The 20,881-nt window shown below is 48.5% G+C and overlaps 1 protein-coding gene across 1 annotated transcript in view; it reads left to right on the top strand.

Moving 5' to 3' along the window:
- The window catches only part of DHX9 (DExH-box helicase 9), a 111,028-nt gene extending 91,920 nt beyond the window's left edge, over window positions 1-19,108 (top strand). The window contains exons 26-28 of the mRNA XM_073571335.1: window positions 16,581-16,696; window positions 17,267-17,467; window positions 18,560-19,108. Coding sequence (XP_073427436.1) covers window positions 16,581-16,696; window positions 17,267-17,467; window positions 18,560-18,902 — 660 coding nt within the window. The 3' untranslated portion in view covers window positions 18,903-19,108. The remainder of the gene's footprint in view (window positions 1-16,580; window positions 16,697-17,266; window positions 17,468-18,559) is intronic.
- Window positions 19,109-20,881: the final 1,773 nt, after the last annotated feature.

The following is a 20,881-nucleotide window of genomic DNA, read 5'->3' as shown; positions in this document are numbered from 1 at the left end:
CCAATAGGCAGGAAAATGTGCTCAATATGTAGCACAGTTCCCCAAAAGGCAGCACAGATCCCCAATAGGTAGCACAGATCCCCAATAGGCAGCACAGGTCCCTAATAGGCAGGTAAATGTCCCCAATAGGCAGCACAGGTTCCCAATAGGCAGGAAAATGTGCTCAATATGTAGAACAGGTCACCAAAAGGCAGCACAGTTCCCCAATAGGCAGCACAGGTTGCCAATAGGCAGCACAGGTCCCCAATAGGCAGATACAGGTCCCCAATAGGCAGCACAGGTCCCCAATAGGCAGGTACAGGTCCCCAAAAGGTAGCACAAGTCCCCAATAGGCAGGTAAATGTCCCCAGTAGGTAGCACAGGTCCCAAATAGGCAGGAACATGTCCCCAATAGGCAGCACAGGTCCCCAATAGGCAGATACAGGTCCCCAATAGGCAGCACAGGTCCCCAATAGGCAGGTACAGGTCCCCAATAGGTAGCATAGGTCCCTAATAGGCAGGTAAATGTCCCCAACAGGTAGCACAGGTCCCCAATAGGCAGCACAGGTCCCCAATAGGCAGGAACATGTCCCCAATACATAGCACAGGTCCCCAATATGCAGGTACAGGTCCCCAATAACTAGCACAGGTCCCAAATAGGCAGGTAAATGTCCACAACAGGTAGCACAGTTCCCCAATAGGCAGGAACATGTCCCCAATACGTACTGTAACAGGTCCCCAATAGGCAGGTACAGGTCCCCAATAGGCAGGTACAGGTCCCCAATAGGCAGGTACAGGTCCCCAATAGGCAGGTACAGGTCCCCAATAGGCAGGTACAGGTCCCCAATAGGCAGGTACAGGTCCCCAATAGGCAGGTACAGGTCCCCAATAGGCAGGTACAGGTCCCCAATAGGCAGGTACAGGTCCCCAATAGGCAGGTACAGGTCCCCAATAGGCAGGTACAGGTCCCCAATAGGCAGGTAAATGTCTCCAACAGGTAGCACAGGTCCCCAATAGGCAGCACAGGTCCCAAATAGGCAGGAACATGTCCCCAATACGTAGCAGAGGTCCCCAAAAGGTAGCACAGGTCCCCAATAGGACCCGGAGTTAAAAAGAAAAAAAAAACAGTACTCATCTATGTCCCTTGCTGCTCTGAAGAGGCGCCCGCTCATCTCCGTCTTCTTCCTGCACAGGCGGCGTGACGTCATCAGGCCACACAGGCGGCGTGATGATAATCACGTCGCCTGTGTGGTCTCTGCTGCATACTGAGGGCTGCACAACGCCTTTCCTCGGCGCCTCGTCCCGCCCGCGATTACAGGGGCCGGATAAAAGTCCTTCGCGGGCCGCAGTTTGAGGACCCATGTTCTACAGGGTTCATACCCAGGCCTCGTCTGATGCAGTTGTTGGTAGGAAGGTTCTGCAGGCGGCGGTGGCTCACCGGCCGACCTAAGCCTTTCCGGTTCTTTCCTTCCTTTTTGCTGTTCCCGCCCTTGGGACTGCTTTGGAACGTCCCATGGTAATCTGTGTCCCCCCAATAAGGCGATAAAGAAAGATGGATTTTTGGTTCTTAGGCTGGTTTCACATTAGCGCTTTTTAAGCGCACGCACGGCCGGGGGTAGCTCCGCCCCCGAGCCGGCTCTCTGCCCGGCGTGCCCGCCCCTTGCTTGTAGCGCCGCCTCCTAGCGCACAGCGGCGCCTGCGATCGGCACACCCTATCTTTAGCATAGGGTGCGCAGGCCGTGCGCTAGTTGCGCTTTGACCTGCGCTGCGCACTTTTGACGGTGCGCCGTGCGCGCCAAAATCCGAAAAGTTTGATTTTGGCGCGCACGGCGCACCGTCAAAAGTGTGAAGCGCAACTAGCGCACGGCCTCCGCACTATCTGCGCACCCTATGCTAAAGATAGGGTGCGCCGATCGCAGGCGCCGCTGTGCGCTAGGAGGCGGCGCTACAAGCAAGGGGCGGGCACGCCGGGCAGAGAGCCGGCTCGGGGGCGGAGCTACCCCCGGCCGTGCGTGCGCTTAAAAAGCGCTAATGTGAAACCAGCCTTACCGTAAAATCTTTCTTGGAGCCTTCATTGGGGGACACAGCACCCTCCCTTAAGTTGTACCGTGTTGGGCTTTGAGCTCCTTGTTGGGTTGGTACATATGTTTAAAGTTCCGTGGCTTCTACTGCTTTCTCACCAACTGAGGTACTTGGTATCTGTCGGTGGGTGTATACTGCCAGGGAGGAGCCAATTTTCTTGTTTTTGCATAGTGTCAGCCTCCTAGCAGCAGCAGCATACACCCATGGTAATCTGTGTCCCCCAATGAAGGCTCCAAGAAAGAGATTTTACGGTAAGAACCAAAAATCCATCTTTTCCATTCCGTTACTGATGTCTGGAATCGCTCAGTCACTTTGTTTTTTCCATGATCGCTATGTTCTATAATGCTGAAAGTAGCAAAGAAAGTACAAAATCGGGCTGTGGTCACTCTGCTTTCTTTTGGTCTTTTACAGGGGGGGGGGTGAATGTTCAGTTAACTGCCCTATTGCATTCACTAATATGCTAATTGAACCTGTTAAAAAAAAAAAAAAGTCCCTATTCATGTCTCTGCCAGAGCTGTGTAGTTGGAATTGTAGTCGGTGTCCATTTCGGTTTCATCTGTACAAAATGGAACAACTCAGACTCCTAAAATACTAAAATACATTATAAATTAGGTATATTAGTACAGTGCAGGATGTGCTTTAAATGTGTTCATAATTGGGAGAGTTATGAAATATCCCATAAATGTCTGTTCTGTTCCTGATCTAAAGATCTCTGCTTTTAGTTGAGTTGAATCCATGGTGCACTTTATGTACAGTGCTGGCAAAAAAACCCAAAAAACTTTACATGTAAAATCCACGTCATGATTTCACTTCTTAAAAGTTCACACACTGAGAGACATAATCAAAAACTGTCTAATAGCAAAACTGGCTTACAACTGCAGATGGTGATAAAATGTAAGAGTGACATGACAAAATAGTAATTGTAACGAAATATACACAATAAAACACTTGAATATTAAAAATTTTGTGGTTTCGTTGAACTTCTAAAGATTTTTTTTTTTGCCAGCACTCTACATGTTCAGTAGTGACCAGTGCTGTGGAGGCTAGAGTCAAGGAAATTGAGGCGTAGTAGTTGGAGGTTTTGCTTACCAATTCCACTTTCCTGGTCTCGCTGCAGTCTTTGTTTTAGTTTTGTGTTTCTCTATCGCCTCATTGGGGGACACAAGAACCATGAGTGTATGCTGCTGCCATTAGGAGGCTGACACTATGCACAAAAAAAGTTAGCTCCTCCTCTGCAGTGTATACCGAACCGACTGGCACTAGGCTACTCAATTTAACTTATTGTCACTAGGAGGTGTTCACGGGTCTTTCATTAAACCCATATCTACCTCAGTGTGCGTCGTAACTTTTCAGGTACCCGTAGGGATACATTGTGAATAGTCAAAACTGTACTCTCACCAAAAGACTGAGTACGGCGTGTACTGCCACCCCGTATCCTCATATGTCTTCCCGGCAGGACCAAGAGCCCCTAACACAGAAGCGTGTGTAGGCGACCCGGATTCGGTCCTTGCACCCGTCTCCCTACCCACTCGCCCACCAGAGCCTGTCGGTATTTGGAGGCAAAGACGTCCCACAAGGCAGCCAAGTTCGGACGTCTTACATCTCCGGATTAAGGGGTACTTTCTCCCTCTCCACCAGGTTCCCAAAGAAGAAGAAAGGATGAAGGACAGAAAAAAAAAACACGGGGAAGATGATGGAACTTTTTGTTTTCTCCTACGCCTCATTGGGGGACACAGACAGTGGGTGTTATGCTGCTGTTCACTAGGAGGACACTAAGTAAACCAGAAAAAAGCTCCTCCCCTGCAGTATACACCGTCTCGCTGGCTGAGATTTCTCCAGTTCTTTGCTTAGTGTCTGTAGGAGGCACTTCGGTCTGGTTTCAGAGCCCACCGTTTTTTATTTTTGAATTTTCTGTAAATTTTTATTTTTTAATTAACGGAGTGAAGGGGGCGATGGTTCTTTCTACGGCCCGCTCTCCCACGAAGCAACAACAGGCAAGCACGCGGAGTATACCTCCCCGTACACTTTCCTGCGACGAATGGGGCTGATTCCTCTGACGATGGTTCCCTTACGGTCGGGACTCCACAGATACGAGGGCAAGCGCAACAGGACGTAGCACAGGAGTGCATGGAGAAGGACTTAAGAGCGCTTTTTTGGATGCCCTGAATCAGCCCCAGAGCTCTCCATCCCCCTACCACAGGGTGGATCGATTGAGCAATACCCCTTTAAGACCTCCTCCAGCTCTGCTACATCGCCCGGAGGATGAGACAGCTGGAAGACCCTGGACAGCGACGACCTGCCTGAGCACAGAGGAGGTATGGGGTTCGGGTCCTGCCCCCCAGGAGAAGCGCTGACTTAATGTCAGCGGCGGTGCACTGAGGTTGGATGAGGAACATATTCCCGCTCCAGAACACCCTATCTCATTTAAGAGAACCTAGCGTGTGCGCAGGTTATTTACCAGCCGTCCAGAAACATAGGAATCGGCCACATGAGCGGTTCACAGGGCAAAAGTCTACTCAGGCTAAATACCCTTTTCATCCAGACCTAATGTAGGATTGGTTACAGTCCCCTCCGGTGGACCCTCCTATATCGCGTCTTGCTTCTAAAATGCTCCTATCTGTTTCTGAGGGTTCCTCAATCAGAAACCCCTCCGATTGTCAAATTGACTACCTTGCCGTTCAGTTTTTTGAAGCTTCAGGAGCAGCGTTTTTTTTTTTTCTTTCCCACATCTTTCGCGGCAATTTGGGTCACTAATGCAATGGCCGCATGGGCAAAAGTCTTGATTACTTCCTTCCAGGGCACCAATCTTCCCCTGGAGGCAACCACTGTCGCCAGGCAGATAATTCACGCAGCTGACTTTGTAGTAGATGCTTCTTTTAATGCCGCCAATTGCGGTGCTCAAACTGCCGCTAATGCACTCTCCATTAGAAGAGCCCTATGGCTCTGCGGCTGGCGGGTGGATTCTACATCTAAAAGATCGTTGACTTCTCTCCCCTTTCAAACGGGTCGTCTTTTTGGAGAGAAACTGGACCATCTCATTTCTGATACTACCGGGGGAAAAAGTAAATACCTTCCTCAGCAAAAGGGGTGGTTCGACCTTTTCACAACCAACAGCCGACGCGTTTTCGATCTTCTCGCAACAATTCCGGTTGGTCCTCCTCTACCTTCTCTTCTGGATCAGGTCGGTCCCCGCGCGGAGACAGAGGCTCCCAGGTCTCCTACAGACCTAACCGCTCTTGGAAACCCAGGCCTAGGGCTTCTGGATCTAGGGGAACAAGATCTCATAGATCTACCCAATGACAAGTGGGTCAGGCAGCTGGTGTCCTCCTGATACAAGATAGAATTTTCTTCTCCCCCATCCAACTCGGTTTTTCCTTTCCTCTCCCCCCAAGAAAGACAAGAGCCTTCCTTCGGGCTGTTCAGGCTCTGGTAAGGGTCGGAGTCATCATTCGGGTCCCTGATCACGACAGATTCAGGGGATTATATTCAAACCTTTTTGTGGCTCCAAAAAGGATGGGACGATGCGACCCATTCTGGATCTCAAACTGATAAATCAGTTTGTCAGGGTACGGCGATTCTGAATGGAATCTCTCCGATCAGTTGTCGCTTCCATGGAAAAAGGAGAATTCCTAGCATCCATCGACATCAAGGACGCTTACCTTCACACTCCGACCTGCCCGTCCCACCAGCAGTTCCTGCATTTTGCAATTCACGAGGAACACTTCCAGTTCGTTGCCTTGCCCTTTGGACTCGCCACCGCCCCCAGGGTCTTTACCAAGGTCATGACGGCTGTCATGGCAATTCTCCACTCTCGGGGAGTGGTGGTGTTACCGTATCTGGATGACCTGCTCATCAAGGGTCCGTCCCTTCCAGCCTGCGAGGAATCCGTGGATATTACAGTTAATACACTTTCTCATCTGGGGTGGAAGATAAACGTCGAAAAGTCATTCCCAAAACCGGGTCAGCAGATTTCCCTTTTAGGAATGATCTTGGACACTTCCCGCGGGTTGGTCATTCTCCCTCCAGGAGAGACCCAAGCCTTACAACAGGCAGCACGGACTCTTTCCCGACCCGGTATCTCCATTCGTTTCAGCATGAGAGTTCTCGGAAAGATGGTGGCAGCGATGGAAGAAGTACCATTTGCACAGTTCCACCTCCGTCCCTTACAACACGCGTTGCTGTTAGTTTGGGACAAGAACCCGTTCTCCCTGGACTGTCGGATCCCTCTGTCCCTGCGGGTCAGGCAAACCCTCAGATGGTGGACACTGAGGTCCTCCCTGAATCAAGGGAGGTCTTTTCTCCCAGTAAGATGGTTGGTAGTAACCACCGACGCAAGTCTCCTCGGCTGGGGTGCGGTCTTTCGTCGCCACGCAGCACAGGGTCATTGGTCAACCCGAGTGTCACGTCTCCCCATCAGCATTTTGGAGATACGAGCGATCAGATTAGCTCTACGGAGTTTCCACCATCTCCTCACAGGTCACCCCATCAGGATCCAATCAGACAACGCCACGGCTGTAGCGTATGTCAACCACCAGGGAGGTACCCGGAGCAGGATGGCCGTGCACGAAGTGAGTCACATCCTCCATTGGCCGAGCGTAGAAAATTGGGCAGCAGATTTTCTCAGTCGCCAAGGCATTGCCTCGAGGAGGTGGTCTCTTCATCCGGAAGTCTTTCAGCAGATTTGTCATCGTTGGGGGACTCCAGATGTGGATCTCAGGGCCTCAAGACTAAACAACAAGGTTCCTCGGTTCATTGCCCGATTCCGCGATCCATGCGCCATCGGAGCGGACGCCCTAGTTCTGCCATGGCACCGGTTCTGGTTTCCCTACATCTTTCCCCCTCTTCCCTTCCGAGGGTCATCAAGAAGAGCAGAGGGAGTACCAGTGATCCTAGTCGCGCCAGATTGGCCGCGCTGAGCATGGTATGCAGACCTAATACATCTAGTCGCCGACGTAACCTGGCGTCTTCCAGATCGCATGGATCTACACGCAGGGCCCGATTTACCACCAGAACTCCGGGGCCCTGTCTTTGACGGCGTGGCCATTGAATCCTGGTTTTTAGCACAGGCTGGGTTCTCTCACGACGTGATTTCCACCATAGAATCGTAGAGTTGGAAGGGACCTCCTTGGCCCTCTGGTCCAACCCCCTGCTCAAAGCAGGATTTTCTAAATCTTCCCAGTCAGATGTCTGTCCAGCCTCTGTTTGAAGACTTCCATTGAAGGAGAACTCGCCACTTCTCGTGGCAGCTTGTTCCACTCATTGATCACTCTAACTGTTTTTTCTAATATCTAATCTGTGTCTCCTCCCATTCAGTTTCATCCCATTGCTTCTAGTCTTTCCTTGTGCAAATGAGAATAAAGTTGATCCTTCTACAATGTGACAGCCCTTTAGATATTTGTAGACAGCTATTAAGTCTCCTCTCAGTCTTCTCTTTTGCAAACTAAACATTCCCAAATCCTGCAACCTTTCCTCATAAGACAGGGTTTGCAGACCGGTCACCATTCTGGTTGCTCTTTTCTGAACTTGCTCCAGTTTGTTGATGTCTTTTTTAAAATGTGGTGCCCAAAACTGGGCACAATATTCCAGATGAGGTCTGACCAAAGAGGAGTAGAGGGAAATAATGACTTCACGTGATCTAGACTGTATGCTTCTATTAATACATCCTAGAATTGCATTTGCCTTTTTTGCTGCTGCATCACACTGTGGACTCATATTCAGTCTGTGATCTATTAGTATACCCAAGTCTTTTTCACATGTGCTGTTGCTTAGGCCTATTCCTCCCATTCTGTATATGCTTTTCATTTTTATTGCCCAGATGTAGTACTTTGCATTTTTCCCTGTTAAAACCATTCTGTTAGTTGCTGCCCACTTCTCCAGTTTGTTTAAATCTTTTTGAATCCTCTCTCTCTCTTCTCTAGTATTAGCTATCCCTCCTAGCTTTGTGTCATCAGCAAATTTAATCAGTTTACCCTCAATTCCTTCATCTAAATCGTTGATAAAGATGTTGAACAATACAGGGCCCAGGACAGAGCCCTGTGGTACCCCACTTGAGACATTCTTCCAACTGGATGTGCAGCCATTTACGACCACTCTTTGGGTCCGATCACAAAGCCAGTTATGAATCCACCTAACAGTTGCCTTGTCCATTACATACTTAGTAATTTTTTTAATAAGGATTGTATGAGATACTTTGTCAAATGCTTTGCTGAAGTCAAGATATACTATATCTACAGCATTTCCTTGATCCACCCAATCAGTGATTCCGTCATAGAAGGAAATTAAGTTAGTCTGACATGACTTATTAGTTACAAACCCATGCTGACTCTGTTTAATCACTTCATTCTTATCCAGGTACTGACATACATGTTGTTTAATAATTTGTTCAAAGATCTTTCCTGGTATAGAAGTCAGACTCACTGGCCTATAGTTGCCTGGGTCCACCTTCTTCCCCTTTTTGAAGATAGGAACAACATTTGCTCTTCTCCAGTCTTCTGGGACAACTTCTGTTCTCCAAGAATTTTCAAAGATTATGGAGAGGGGTTCAAAAATTTCTTCTGCTATCTCCTTCAGTACTCTGGGGTGTAATTCATCTGGACCTGGAGACTTGAATTCATTTAGGTTAGCTAAGTGTTTCCTCACTATCTTTCTGTTTAGATATCCTGGATTCTTCTATTCCCTTAATAGGACAGTGAAGAACAGTTGATGTTACATTTCCTTTCTGAGAGAAAACAGATGCAAAATAGGAATTTAAAAGTTCGGCCTTCTCAACATCCTGTCTTACCATTTCATGATTTTCATCCTGTAATTAGTATGCTATGATTAGTGCTAGGAAGCCTGTGCATCTATCACCGCACCTGGAAAACCTTTTTCGTTGGGCAAGGATCATGGTCGATCACCTCTGGTGTTTTTTCCATTCCGGCCATATTGGAATTCCTTCAATCTAGGTTAAAATCAGGCCTCGCGCTTAGCTCGCTCAAGGGCCAAATTTCTGCCTTGTCAGTGCTTTTCCAACGCAAAATTGCCACCAAACTTTAGGTCAAGACGTTCATTCAGAGAGTTTCCCATGTGGCGCCTCCTTATAGAAGGCCATTGGAATCATGGGACCTTAACCTGGTTCTCGGGGCCTTACAGGAGGCTCGTTTCGAACCGCTGCAGGACGTGTCACTGTCCGTCCTCTCTTGGAAGGTGTTTTTTCTAGTGGCAATTACATCAATCAGACGAGTTTTGTTCTGGCAGCCCTGTCCTGCCGTTCTTCGTTCCTGAATTTTCATCAGGAAAAGGTAGTTCTCAGGACGTCCCCGTCCTTCCTGCCCAAGGTAGTCTCCTCTTTCCATCTCAACGAGGAAATTGTTTTGCCTTCCTTTTGTCCGGCGCCAGTCCATCGCATTGAGAAGGCCCTCCACGCCCTGGATGTGGTTAGGGCGCTGAGACAGTATATCTCGCGGATGGCTCCCTTCCACAAGTCAGATGCCCTGTTCATGCTTCTAGAGGGGCATAGGAAGGGTCTAGCCGTGTCAAAAGCAACGCTAGCCAGGTGGATTCGCTTGGCGATTCAGGAGTCCTACCGTGTCAGGAACGCGCCTGTCCCAGTGGGGATTAAGGAGCACTCTACCCGGTCAGTGGGCGCCTCCTTGGCCATTCGGCACCAGGCCTCAGCAGAACAGGGCTGCAAGGCTGCGACTTGGTCCAGTCTGCATACTTTTCAAAGGCTTTCTGCAAATTTGCGACTTGATCCAGCCTGCATACCTTTACAAACATTGCCTAATTCATTCTCAGGCCTCTGCGGATGCAGCTCTCGACAGACGCAGCCTGCAATCAGCAGTACCTCACTGTTGACTCAGTGGTACATGGGGTATTAGATGTATGCTCCCCACCCAGGGACTGCTATAGGACGTCCCACTGTCTGTGTCCCCCAATGAGGCATAGGAGAAATAGGGATTTTTGTGTACTCATCGTAAAATCCTTTTCTCCGAGCCAATCATTGAGGGACACAGCACCCACCCTGTTTAGCCTATTGGCTCACTGTAGCATTCTTAAGCTTTGACTTACTTATGGTTATTATTGACTGTTTATGCTCCTGCTTTTTTCAACGAACTGGAGAAATCTCAGCCAGCGAGAGGGTGTATACTGCAGGGGAGGAGCTAACTTTTTTTTCTGGGGTACTTAGTGTCCTCCTAGTGGCCAGCAGCATAACACCCACTGTCTTTATCCCCCAATGATTGGCTCGGAGAAAAGGATTTTACGTTGAGTACACAAAAATCCCTATTTCTTTATTGGCCCATTTTGGAGCGCTGGGGCATTTTGAGGCTAAGGGTCTTTATCCCTTAATTGCTAGCAGGATAGGGTGCCAGGCTATCTTCCTTTTGGTGCTTCCTCAGGTCCTCCGCAGCGCTGCTCCTGCGGTCTGGACAGTAAATTTAGGCCCTGGCTTTCCGGGCCTAGCGTTTGGCGTTAGCTCCGCCCCCTTTTCTGCCTCCGGGCGGGCTTTTCTTGCGCCCATCTTGTCTTCTGCCGGCATTTAGCTCCACCCACTCCATCGGCAGCTGTATGACCACTGACCGCCACCCTCTTGCTACCTCCTCCCGAGTCCCTGACAAAGGGCACCATCTGGAGAAAGCACACTTTTTCCTCCTGCACGCGCTTTCTCCACTGGCACCTGTGACTGTCGCCTGCTTCCGGTCGCCCTCCTCCTGGACGTCTTGCAACCTCCTGGGCGCCCCGCAGACTGCATGGTATCTGCAGGGGCTTACATCGGCCTGCTCTGCTGTCAGCCTGCATAGTCTTTGAGTAGCTGCTCTGCAGCCTGACACTCTCTCCTCTGCGCCTTCCTGTCCCCTAACTTTCTGGCACCTGTTAGTGGGTCTGTCTCATCATGCCTAAAGGAGAGTGCTTTTGCCCTCATACCTCTTCTTCTTCCTCTGCTCTTGTCAGACATTTTGTGTGCTCTTCGGGTCAGTCTTCTCCCCTCTGTCAGAGCTGCAGCGACCCCACTGTACCCACTGCCCAGGAGCCCCTTTCTGTCCCATGCTACAGCGAAGCCCCTATTCCAGAGCCTCTCTGTCGCAGTCCATGGCGGACATCACCAAGGTGTCACAGACCCTGTTGCCCATACTTGACTTTCCATGGCTTTCCCGGTGGTCTGCCTCTCGCCAGTCAGGCGAGACGTTCTCGGACTCGCTATTAGAGGATGAATCGGATCTGGATTCGGGCCAAACCTCTAACATGAGAGATTTGGTCCAGAGCCTCTTTGTGGCGGTTAACCAGACCTTTAACAACAAGGATGCCTCTACGGAGCCCGCAGATCAGGCGGTTTCGTTGTCAAAACCATCTTCTAAGGTCTTTGCCCCTCATGGATAATTTGAGGAGATACTCACCAGGGAAAAGGGAGAACCCAACCTGACTTTTTCAGAGACGAAAACGCCTCGGAGTCTTATATCCCTTGTCTCCTGAGCTCACCGCTAATTGGACAGCTTCTATCGTGGACCCGCCAGTGTCCAGACTGTCCACCAGCACGGTGCTCCCGCTTGCTAATGGAGTGTCCCTCAAAGACTCCAATGACTAGATGATAGAATCCTTTGCAAAATCAGCCTTCGAAGCGGCCGCTTCCACATTATGCCCGGCTTTTGCTTTCACCTAGGTCTCGATGGCCATTGCCAAGTGGGCCAATCCTGGAAAGATGGCACGGTGCGGCCCATCCTGGATCTCAAGTTGCTGAACAGGAGAGTCCGCCTGAGACATTTCAGGATGGAGTTGCTTCGTTCTGAAATTGCTTCCATGGAGGCGCAGGAATTTCTGTGCTCCATAGACATTCAGGATGCCTTTCATGTCCCTATTTTCCCAGGGCATCAGAGGTTCCTGCGTTTTGCAGTACTTCAGCATTATTTCCAGTTTGTCGCTCTTCTGTTCGGTCTTGCAACTGCCCCAAGTGTTTACACCAGGGGTCCTCAAACTTTTTAAACAGGGGGCCAGATTACGGTCCCTTGGACCGTTGGAGGGCTGGAATATAGTTTAAAAAAAATTATGAATAAATTCCTGTGCACACAATAGGCAGGTAGATGTCCCCATTAGGCAGATAAATGTCCCCATTAGGCAGCACAGGTCCCCATTAGGCAGCACAGGTCCCCAATAGGCAGGTAAATGTCCCCATTAGGCAGGTAAATGTCCCCATTAGGCAGGTAAATGTCCCCATTAGGCAGGTAAATGTCCCCATTAGGCAGGTAAATGTCCCCATTAGGCGGCACAGGTCCCCATTAGGCAGGTAAATGTCCCCATTAGGCAGCACAGGTCCCCATTAGGCAGGTAAATGTCCCCATTAGGCAGCACAGGTCCCCAATAGGCAGGTAAATGTCCCCATTAGGCAGCACAGGTCCCCAATAGGCAGGTAAATGTCCCCATTAGGCAGCACAGGTCCCCATTAGGCAGGTAAATGTCCCCATTAGGCAGCACAGGTCCCCATTAGGCAGGTAAATGTCCCCATTAGGCAGCACAGGTCTCCAATAGGCAGGTAAATGTCCCCATTAGGCAGCACAGGTCCCCATTAGGCAGGTAAATGTCCCCATTAGGCGGCACAGGTCCCCAATAGGCAGGTAAATGTCCCCATTAGGCGGCACAGGTCCCCAATAGGCAGGTAAATGTCCCCATTAGGCAGCACAGGTCCCCATTAGGCAGGTAAATGTCCCCATTAGGCAGCACAGGTCCCCATTAGGCAGGTAAATGACCCAAAGAGGACCCGGCGTTAAAAAAAAAAAAAAACCTATGTCCCCCGCTGCTCTGAAGAGGCGCCCGCTCATCTGTCTTCTTCCTGCACAGGCGCACAGGCGGCGTGACGTCATCAGGCCACGCATGCGGCGTGATGACAATCACGCCGTCTGTGTGCACTGGGCTGCGTAACGCCTTTCCTCGGCGCCTCGTCCCACCCGCGATTACAGGGCCCGCCGGCATTGAACTGCAGTGCAGTTCATGAGTTCATTGTCGGCCTGGCAGGGGGCCGGATAAAAGTCCTTGGCGGGCCGCATGTGGCCCGCGGGCCGTAGTTTGAGGACCCATGGTTTACACCAAGATCATGGCAGCCTTGATGGCCACTTTGAGAATCCGTGGTCTTGACGACATCCTCATCAAGGTGCTGTCCTTTTCTCAGGCCCAAGACAGCCTCGCCATTGTTCTCGACACCCTTTCCCATTTCGGGGGGGATTGTCAACAGGTAAAAGTATTGCCTTGTTCCGACTCGGCGCCTGATCTTCCTAGGCATGCTGTTCGACACCCGTTGGACAAGGGTCTTTCTCCCCAAAGAGAAGAGAGTAATCCTCCAGCTGGGGTCACTCTCTACAAAGCGCTCGGCTTCCTTCCGCTCAGCCATGAAGGTTTTAGGGAGGAGGATGGTGGCAGCGTCAGAGGCTGATCCAACATCCTAGAGCTGAGAGCTATTCTTCTGTCCCTCCTCCACTGGGAGACTCTTCTCAAGGGCCTGCCAATCCGAGTTCAGACGGACAATGCCATAGCGGTGGCATATGTCAACCACCAGGGAGGGACCCGAAGTTCCACGGCAATGGCCGAGGTAACCAAGATTCTCCTGGGCAGCCAAAGGTACCAGCGATATCTGCATTTTATATTCCCGGCGTGGACAACTGGGCATCCGATTTTTCTCAGTCGCGAGGGTCTTGCGGCAGGAGAATGGTCCCTGCACCAGGAGATCTTCCATCAGATCTGCATTCTATAGGGGACTCCGGACGTGGACCTCAAGGCATCCCAACTGAACAGGAAGGTCCCACGTTTTGTCTCCAGGTCCCGCAACCAGCTTGCGGTGGGCGCTGACGCTCTGGCCATTCCCTGTTCCCAGTTCACGCTTCCTTATGTTTCCTCCCCCTTCCCAGGCTCTCGACGATAAAGGTGGAGGGGGTGCCGGTCATTCTCATCACGCCAGACTGGCCCAAAAGATCTTGGTTTGCGGACGTTGTCAATCTTCTGATGGACGTCCCTTGGAGGCTCCCAGACAGACCAGATCTTCTATCCCAAGGCCGATCTGCCACCAGAATTCTCGGTCGCTCAATTTAACAGCGTGGCTGATGAAACCACGGTACTGAGAGCATCTGGTTTTTCAGATCGGGTGATTTTCACTGTGATCCAGGCTAGGAAGCCGTCATCTTCCAGGGTGTATTATCGCACCTGGAAAGCCTATTTCCACTGGTGTGAGTTTCAACGCATTCCACCGATGTCATTTTCTCTGCCTTCCGTCTTGGCCTTTCTCCAGACTAGATTGGACGCAGGTCTGACTCCTCAGTTCCTTAAAGGGTCAGGTGTCGGCACTTTCCATAATTTTCCAGAAGAATCTATCCTCCGTCTCCGGTCAGAACCTTTCTTCAGGGGTTTGCGCAGTATGCGGCTCCCCCGTACCAGACACCGGTGGACCCCTGAGACCTCAATCTAGTGCTGGAGGCTCTGAGGAGTCCTCCCTTTGAACCGCTCTGAGAGGTTTCCCTGCCTTTTAGGTCTTGGAAGGTGGCGTTTCTGGTGACCATCACTTCCATTAGGCGCGTTTTTGGAGTTGGCGGCCCTTTCCTGTCGCTCTCCCTTTTTGGTTCTGCACCCGGATAAGGTGGTTTTGCGGCTTCCTCCTTTCTTCCAAAGGTGGTGTCGGCCTTCCACCTAATTGAGGATATCATCCTCCTCTCCTTTAGTCCGGCTCATTCTCTGGGAGCATTCATTGAACAAGCTAGACCTGGTGAGGGTCTATCTCGCCAGGACCGCCCCCTCTAGGAAGACTGACTCCCTTTTCGTCATTCCTGATGGTGCTCGAAGAGGTCTTTCGGCCTTTAAGGCTACGATTGCTCGCTGGAACGGAACGACGATTTTGGAGGCTTACCTGGTCAAGAACAGAGTGCCACTCCCTGGGATCAGTGCTCACTCTACACGGGCAGTGGGCGCCTCCTGGGCGGTGCACCAAAGGGCTTCCGCCCTACAACATTGCAAAGCGGCAACTTGGTCTTCCATCCACACGTTCGCCAAAATTTATAAGGTCCATACCTACGGTTCAGCGGACGCCAGCCTAGGTAGAAGGATCTTGCAGGCGGCAGTGGTGATTTCTCCTACCTGAATGAAGCTTCATATTCCCTCCCCAGGGACTGTTTTGGGACATCCCATGGTTCCTGTGTCCCCCAATGAGGCGATAGAGAAAACAGGATTTTTCGTTGCTTACCTTAAAATCTGTTTCTCAGAGCCTTCATTGGGGGACATCGCACCCTCCCATGTTTAACAACTCTTGTTCTTTCTCGTGTTCTATTGTTCCGGTTTGAGTTGTCTGTTCCTTAATCTTGTTTTCTCCTACTACTTTCTCACTAATTGAGTAGCCTAGTGCCAGTTGGTGAGGAGCTAACTTTTTTGTGCATAGTGGCAGCAGCATACACCCATGGTTCCTGTGTCCCCCAATGAAGGCTCAGAGAAACAGATTTTACGGTAAACAACCAAAAATCCTGTTTTGGCTACTTTTATATGTTCTTGTACATGGGGGATTTTTGTTTGTTTTTTGCTTTGTAGGCAATGTCTGGCAATTCCAGATATTTTAGCTTAATTCATCAATTGCAACTTTAAAAACAAAAAAAAGTCAGTGTATGTTTGATGTTTTTATCATCAGTGTTTTTCCAGTAATGATAAAGAAATAAATTACAAAGCTCCTATACTTTGCATTGTTACACACTGATGTCCATCTGTGTGTTGTACGTGTTTTTTCATGGACCCATACTTACATTGGCCCTTGTCATCCTGCTTGGCGGAAAAAATCGGACATTCTAATGTGTGTTTTGCACTGATACACTGTCCAAGAAAAAGCACAGACATGTGCATAATAGCATAAGTTTTATAATGGCTACATGCATTATCAATGAAAATAATGGATACAGGGACGAGTGAAGAAGGCCGAAGACAGGAAGTCCATTTTTTATTTTGTGCTGAATTCATGAATTGCGAGCATTATTTTGGTTAATTTGGTGCCATAAAAGTAACTAATACCACAAGATTAAAAAAAATTGCTTTATGAAAAAAAAAAAAAAAAATTGTAGTCCAAAATGTGTGTACTTAGGCCACATTCACACATTAGCATTTTAGGTCAGTATTTTACATCAGTACTTGTAAGCCAAAATCAGAAGTGGAACAATCGGAGGAAATGTGTAATAGAAACACGTCACCGCTTCTGTATTTTTCATACACTCCTGCTTTTGGCTTACAAATGCTGAACATGTGAACGTTTGGGTGTCTTTTTGTGTTTTATTGATGCAGTTCAGTGACATCTATTGATCACTAGAACAAAGAGGCAGCCGTTTGTTCCCCTTTTATTCTGTCAGTTTGAGTATCACTTTGTTGCAACAATTGGAGGGGTCCCAGCTTACAAGCCCCCAGCAGACTAAACACTTCTGATGTTTTAAACAGGAGGTACATGTTAAAGTCTAAGATTAGTTACAAAGGAAGTAATGTGTAAGTCCTCACCCTGTCTATGTTTCTGTGCACTCATATTAAATATTTATTTTCAGATCCGTACAAGAGCAATTTCTGCTAAAGTGATGACCATGGTGAGCCCCCTACAACTGTTGCTCTTCGGTTCTAAAAAAGTCATGTCAGATGGACAGCATATAATCTTGGATGACTGGTATGTATTGACGTGTTAACTGCATTTTTGTTTTGTGCCTGTGTGTAAGTTTGTGGAGGTGGTTCCACGGTGTGATTCAGGCCAGATGTCCTGGCTTTATTGGTTATTTCCCATATGCTGTACTATAAAGCTGGCAAACTCTGCAACAGCTGACTTGCATCCTTATTATTTATTTGCATTTCAAAGAACACTGCCAGTCTGTGGAGTTGTTTTGTTTCCACCCAGAAACCATGGCAGAAGTTGAGGTTCAGGGTTCAGCAGTTGTGTGATCTAATAACTGAAGACTTTCCTAGTTGTCTGTGAAAATGTGCAGAGCCAAGGTCAACCAATGGTCACAAGAGTGCTGAACATTAGATGGATGTTTACCTACGTCTGTGCCATTTGTGATGCTTAACAGAGCCTAAAAAATTGATGCTCTGATATATTTTCTACCTGATGACCTTATAAATTTCCTTGATTTGTGTGTATTTTGCCTTGGTTTAAAAAATAAATCTTGCATAAACTTGGCTCATAGTTTGGGGAAAGTGGTCTCATTTACTACAATTAACCTTAGCAATATCTGCTCTGCAGGATCAAGCTGTTGATGTGCCATGAGGATGCTGCTTCCATAACTGCGCTGAAATCTGCAATGGAAGCGCTCGTTGTAGAAGTTACTAAACAACCAGATATTTTGTCTCAGTTGGATCCTATTAATGAGAAGATGCTCAATATGATTCGCATATTATCTAAGCCATCCACAGCAGGAGTTAATCTCATGATTGGAAATTCCAGGTAAGCGATGAATGTTCTAAGTTCCAGAATTGGATGTATTGGAAAAAAAAAAAAATGTTCTTGGGTTGAGATCTTAGAAATGTGCCTCTATGTACTGTACAGTGCCTGCTCCAGTTCATAATCTGCACTTACCACAGCTAGTGCCAAGGAAGGAAACAGAAGTTATTTATGATAAGTGAGTATACAGACAAGGATGCAGGGGCTGACAGCTGCTGTTTTCTGAAGTAATACCTTTTTTTTTTATACAGGAGCGGGTGTTTTTGCAACATCTCCGAGCTTCTGAGCTCATTGTAAACCAAGTCAGTGAAGTAGGAGCATCGGCTGATGCAGAGCTTGTATGTCACTAACTTAATTTATTATGAGCTCAGAAGGCTGGAAACATGACAGAATCACTTGCTCCTGTGATAAAACACCACAGGTGCTTGTAGTTGCTTCCTTGCCTGTCGTCTATGTATTCTGTTAGACAGTGGTATGTGTGCCAAACATGAACATCTCTGCATGGTTTGATACAGACTATAAGGCTGGTTTCACATTAGCGTTTGTGCGCAGCATAGGCCTGCGAACTTCTTTCCTTAAGATCCGCATAGCTCCACATGCGTCTTGCGTACCTATATTTAACATTGTGTACGCAGGGACAAGTGTTGTATGCGGATGCGTCGGTTTGAAAAAGAGAAAAAAAAGGTCTGAACATAATCTTTTAAGCATGTGGTCAGGAAAGACTAAGGCTGGGTTCACATTACGTTATAGCAGTCCGTTAGATGGACTGCGTTACACCGTGGTGTAACGCAGTCCTTTAATGCTGCCATTCAGGCCCCTTGTCGGGCGCATCGCGACGCATACCATAAAGCGGCACGCGTTCGCGATGTGCCGTCATTCAGTGACAGAGCCTCGGACGCGGGCTGCAGCGTGAGGCTCCGTCACCGCTAGCACAGATGGATAGCATAATGCATATCGCATTATGCTATAGAGTTAACACAGCCCGTCAACGGGCTGTGTTAACACAGTATGAACCTAGCCTAATATAAATATATAAAGACCTAACAAAGTGTGTAGAGTACAATGTATGTTAACTGTTGTACAATTTGCTTCCAGATTTGGAGATGGGCCTCGTCCACCTAAGATGGCTCGATTTGATGGTGGTTTCCAGGGTAATCGAGGAGGTGGTGGATACCGTGGTGGTTACAACTCAGGAGGTGGCTACCGGGGCTCCAGAGGCGGGGGCTTCAGGGGTGGCAGCTATGGTGGAGGATACCGTGGTGGCTTCAGAGGCGGAAATCAAGGTGGCGGCTTCAGAGGCGGAAATCAAGGCGGTGGCTACAGAGGCGGAAATCAAGGTGGCGGATTCAGAGGTGGATACCAAGGACAAGGCGGTGGCTTTAGAGGAAACTCTCAAGGTGGAGGTGGTTTCAGGGGCCAGTCACGTGGAGGGTTCTAAAGACTTTAGTTTCTTTTTTTGTTGTCCATTTCATTTTACCTGTGAGTGGTTGTTTTTTTCTTTTTGCTCTTGAAGAAGACAGCAGACACATCCTTTGTACAAGTAGTGTTCAAATTGTAATTTTTTTTGTACGTTTCACTGTAGCCAATAAGAGAAATTGTCAAATTTGCCTATTAATAAATTCCTAATTTTGTTTCCTTACAAAATATTTGTTCAAAACACCATTCATTTATTTCTTGTTTGGTAATCTATATCTGTTTGTATGCCTTTTATCTAAACTCCCATAAACTTAAACTATCATTTTAAATAACAAAAAATACATATTGATAGATGTCTCTTTTTGTCTGAGTATGCAGCTACAATCCGGGGAGTTACTTCCTGGTTCCCCACCATTGTTTAGTATGCCCTTCAAGGAGCAAAGAGTATATTTTAAAGAGTTATTTCCATCTGTCTTTCATGTCTGAGACAGGAATTACTCTGTCCAGGCTCTGACCACTAGAGGTGGAGCTATGGATACAGACAAGAATGGCTAAGCTACGCTGTTTCTGTAACTTAAAAGAAATTGGGGACGTAGCTGGCTATGTGAGAGGACACATAGGGGAGACCTCCCGCCAAAATCCTGTAATCTTCACAGCCACAACGGAAATGATTCTTATAAGATGCTGTGGGCTGCAGAAGGGTCCAGGCATCAGCAAATACCGACCTGAACCTTCGGAGAGAGGAGATGACGCGAAGGAGACTAGATCCAGGGGCAGGAGAAGGAGGCCGCTTCCAAGATGGCACGGCCACAAGGGAAGAGGCGGTGAAAGCTAATGCTGAGTGCCAGTGGTGCATGGAGGCAGCCGCCAAGCTGAAGAGGTTTGCCAGAGAAGTGGGCACAGAGGAAGCGGCCGCGAACACCGGTGCCGAATCTGACCAAGAAGAGGAGGAAGCACTGTCTGATGGGGAGACAGAGTTACAGGATGGGCAGGAGCAGGTACTATGGATGCAGCAGGGGGCCAGGAAAAGATGGAGCCGACCTTGAGGGATGTGTTTATCCTATCCTGGTGTCCTCATGTAAGCAGACTTTAAACATGCTGACTCTGCAAGTGCAGGATGTGCAAAAGGGGATTGCAAATATTAATGCGGCCATGCAGAAGGCTGATATGTGTATGGGTGCAGTGGAGGAGAGTGTGAGCACCACAGAAGATCATGTAGCTAAACTGCAGAAAGCTGAAAAGAAGTTCATACAACAATTGTCAGAGCTGGCTGCAAAAAATGGGGATCTTGAAAATAGATCCAGAAGAAACAATCTTCGTATAGTGGGAATACCAGAAAAAAACGGAGGGGAGGAACCCTACTGAGTTTATTGAAAATTGGCTGAGGGAGAAGTTTGGGGATGCGCCGCTGACAAGTCTTTGCAGTTGAAAGAGCTCATAGGGTACCACCACAACCTCCTATCCCTGGGTCTAATCCCCGTCCTCTGCTTGCAAAAATACTAAATTATACAGATTGAGACATTAAATCCCTAGCTTACCTCAGGATAGAGGACCTCACAATCGACAGGCAGAGGATTGCCATATACCCAGCTTACTCTGCTGCAGTTCAGAAGCAGAGAATGAGGTTCACTGGTTTTAGGCTGTGTGCCTACATTAAGCGTTTTTAGGGGGTCAAACAGCTTCAAAAACGCTTAAAATAAGCTTCCCATTCATTTTAATGCTTTTTGGCCTTTTTGTGCCAATGGATGCGTTTTCTACCGCTAAGGAAACGCTTAGCGGCTAAAAACGCAGCATGTTCATTAGCTAAATGCGGACTAAGCCGCAAAATTATTTCCTATAGTCCAGAAGACGCACAGAAAAAAAACGCATCAAAAACGTGCGTTTTTTGAGCAAAAAACGCGCGGAAAAAAATGTGCATTTTCTGGGAAGGAGTCTGGTTTTGTGTCGGGTTTAAAACGCTACTGTGGGCACATAGCCTTAAGAGACACCTACGGGAACTGG

This window comes from Dendrobates tinctorius, unplaced genomic scaffold, assembly GCF_039654945.1.
Source record: "Dendrobates tinctorius isolate UK_male_01 unplaced genomic scaffold, ASM3965494v1 ptg000029l, whole genome shotgun sequence".
NCBI lineage: Eukaryota > Metazoa > Chordata > Amphibia > Anura > Dendrobatidae > Dendrobates > Dendrobates tinctorius.
Note: the sequence above shows the minus strand (reverse complement) of the source record. Positions and strands in the feature narration are given on the sequence as shown.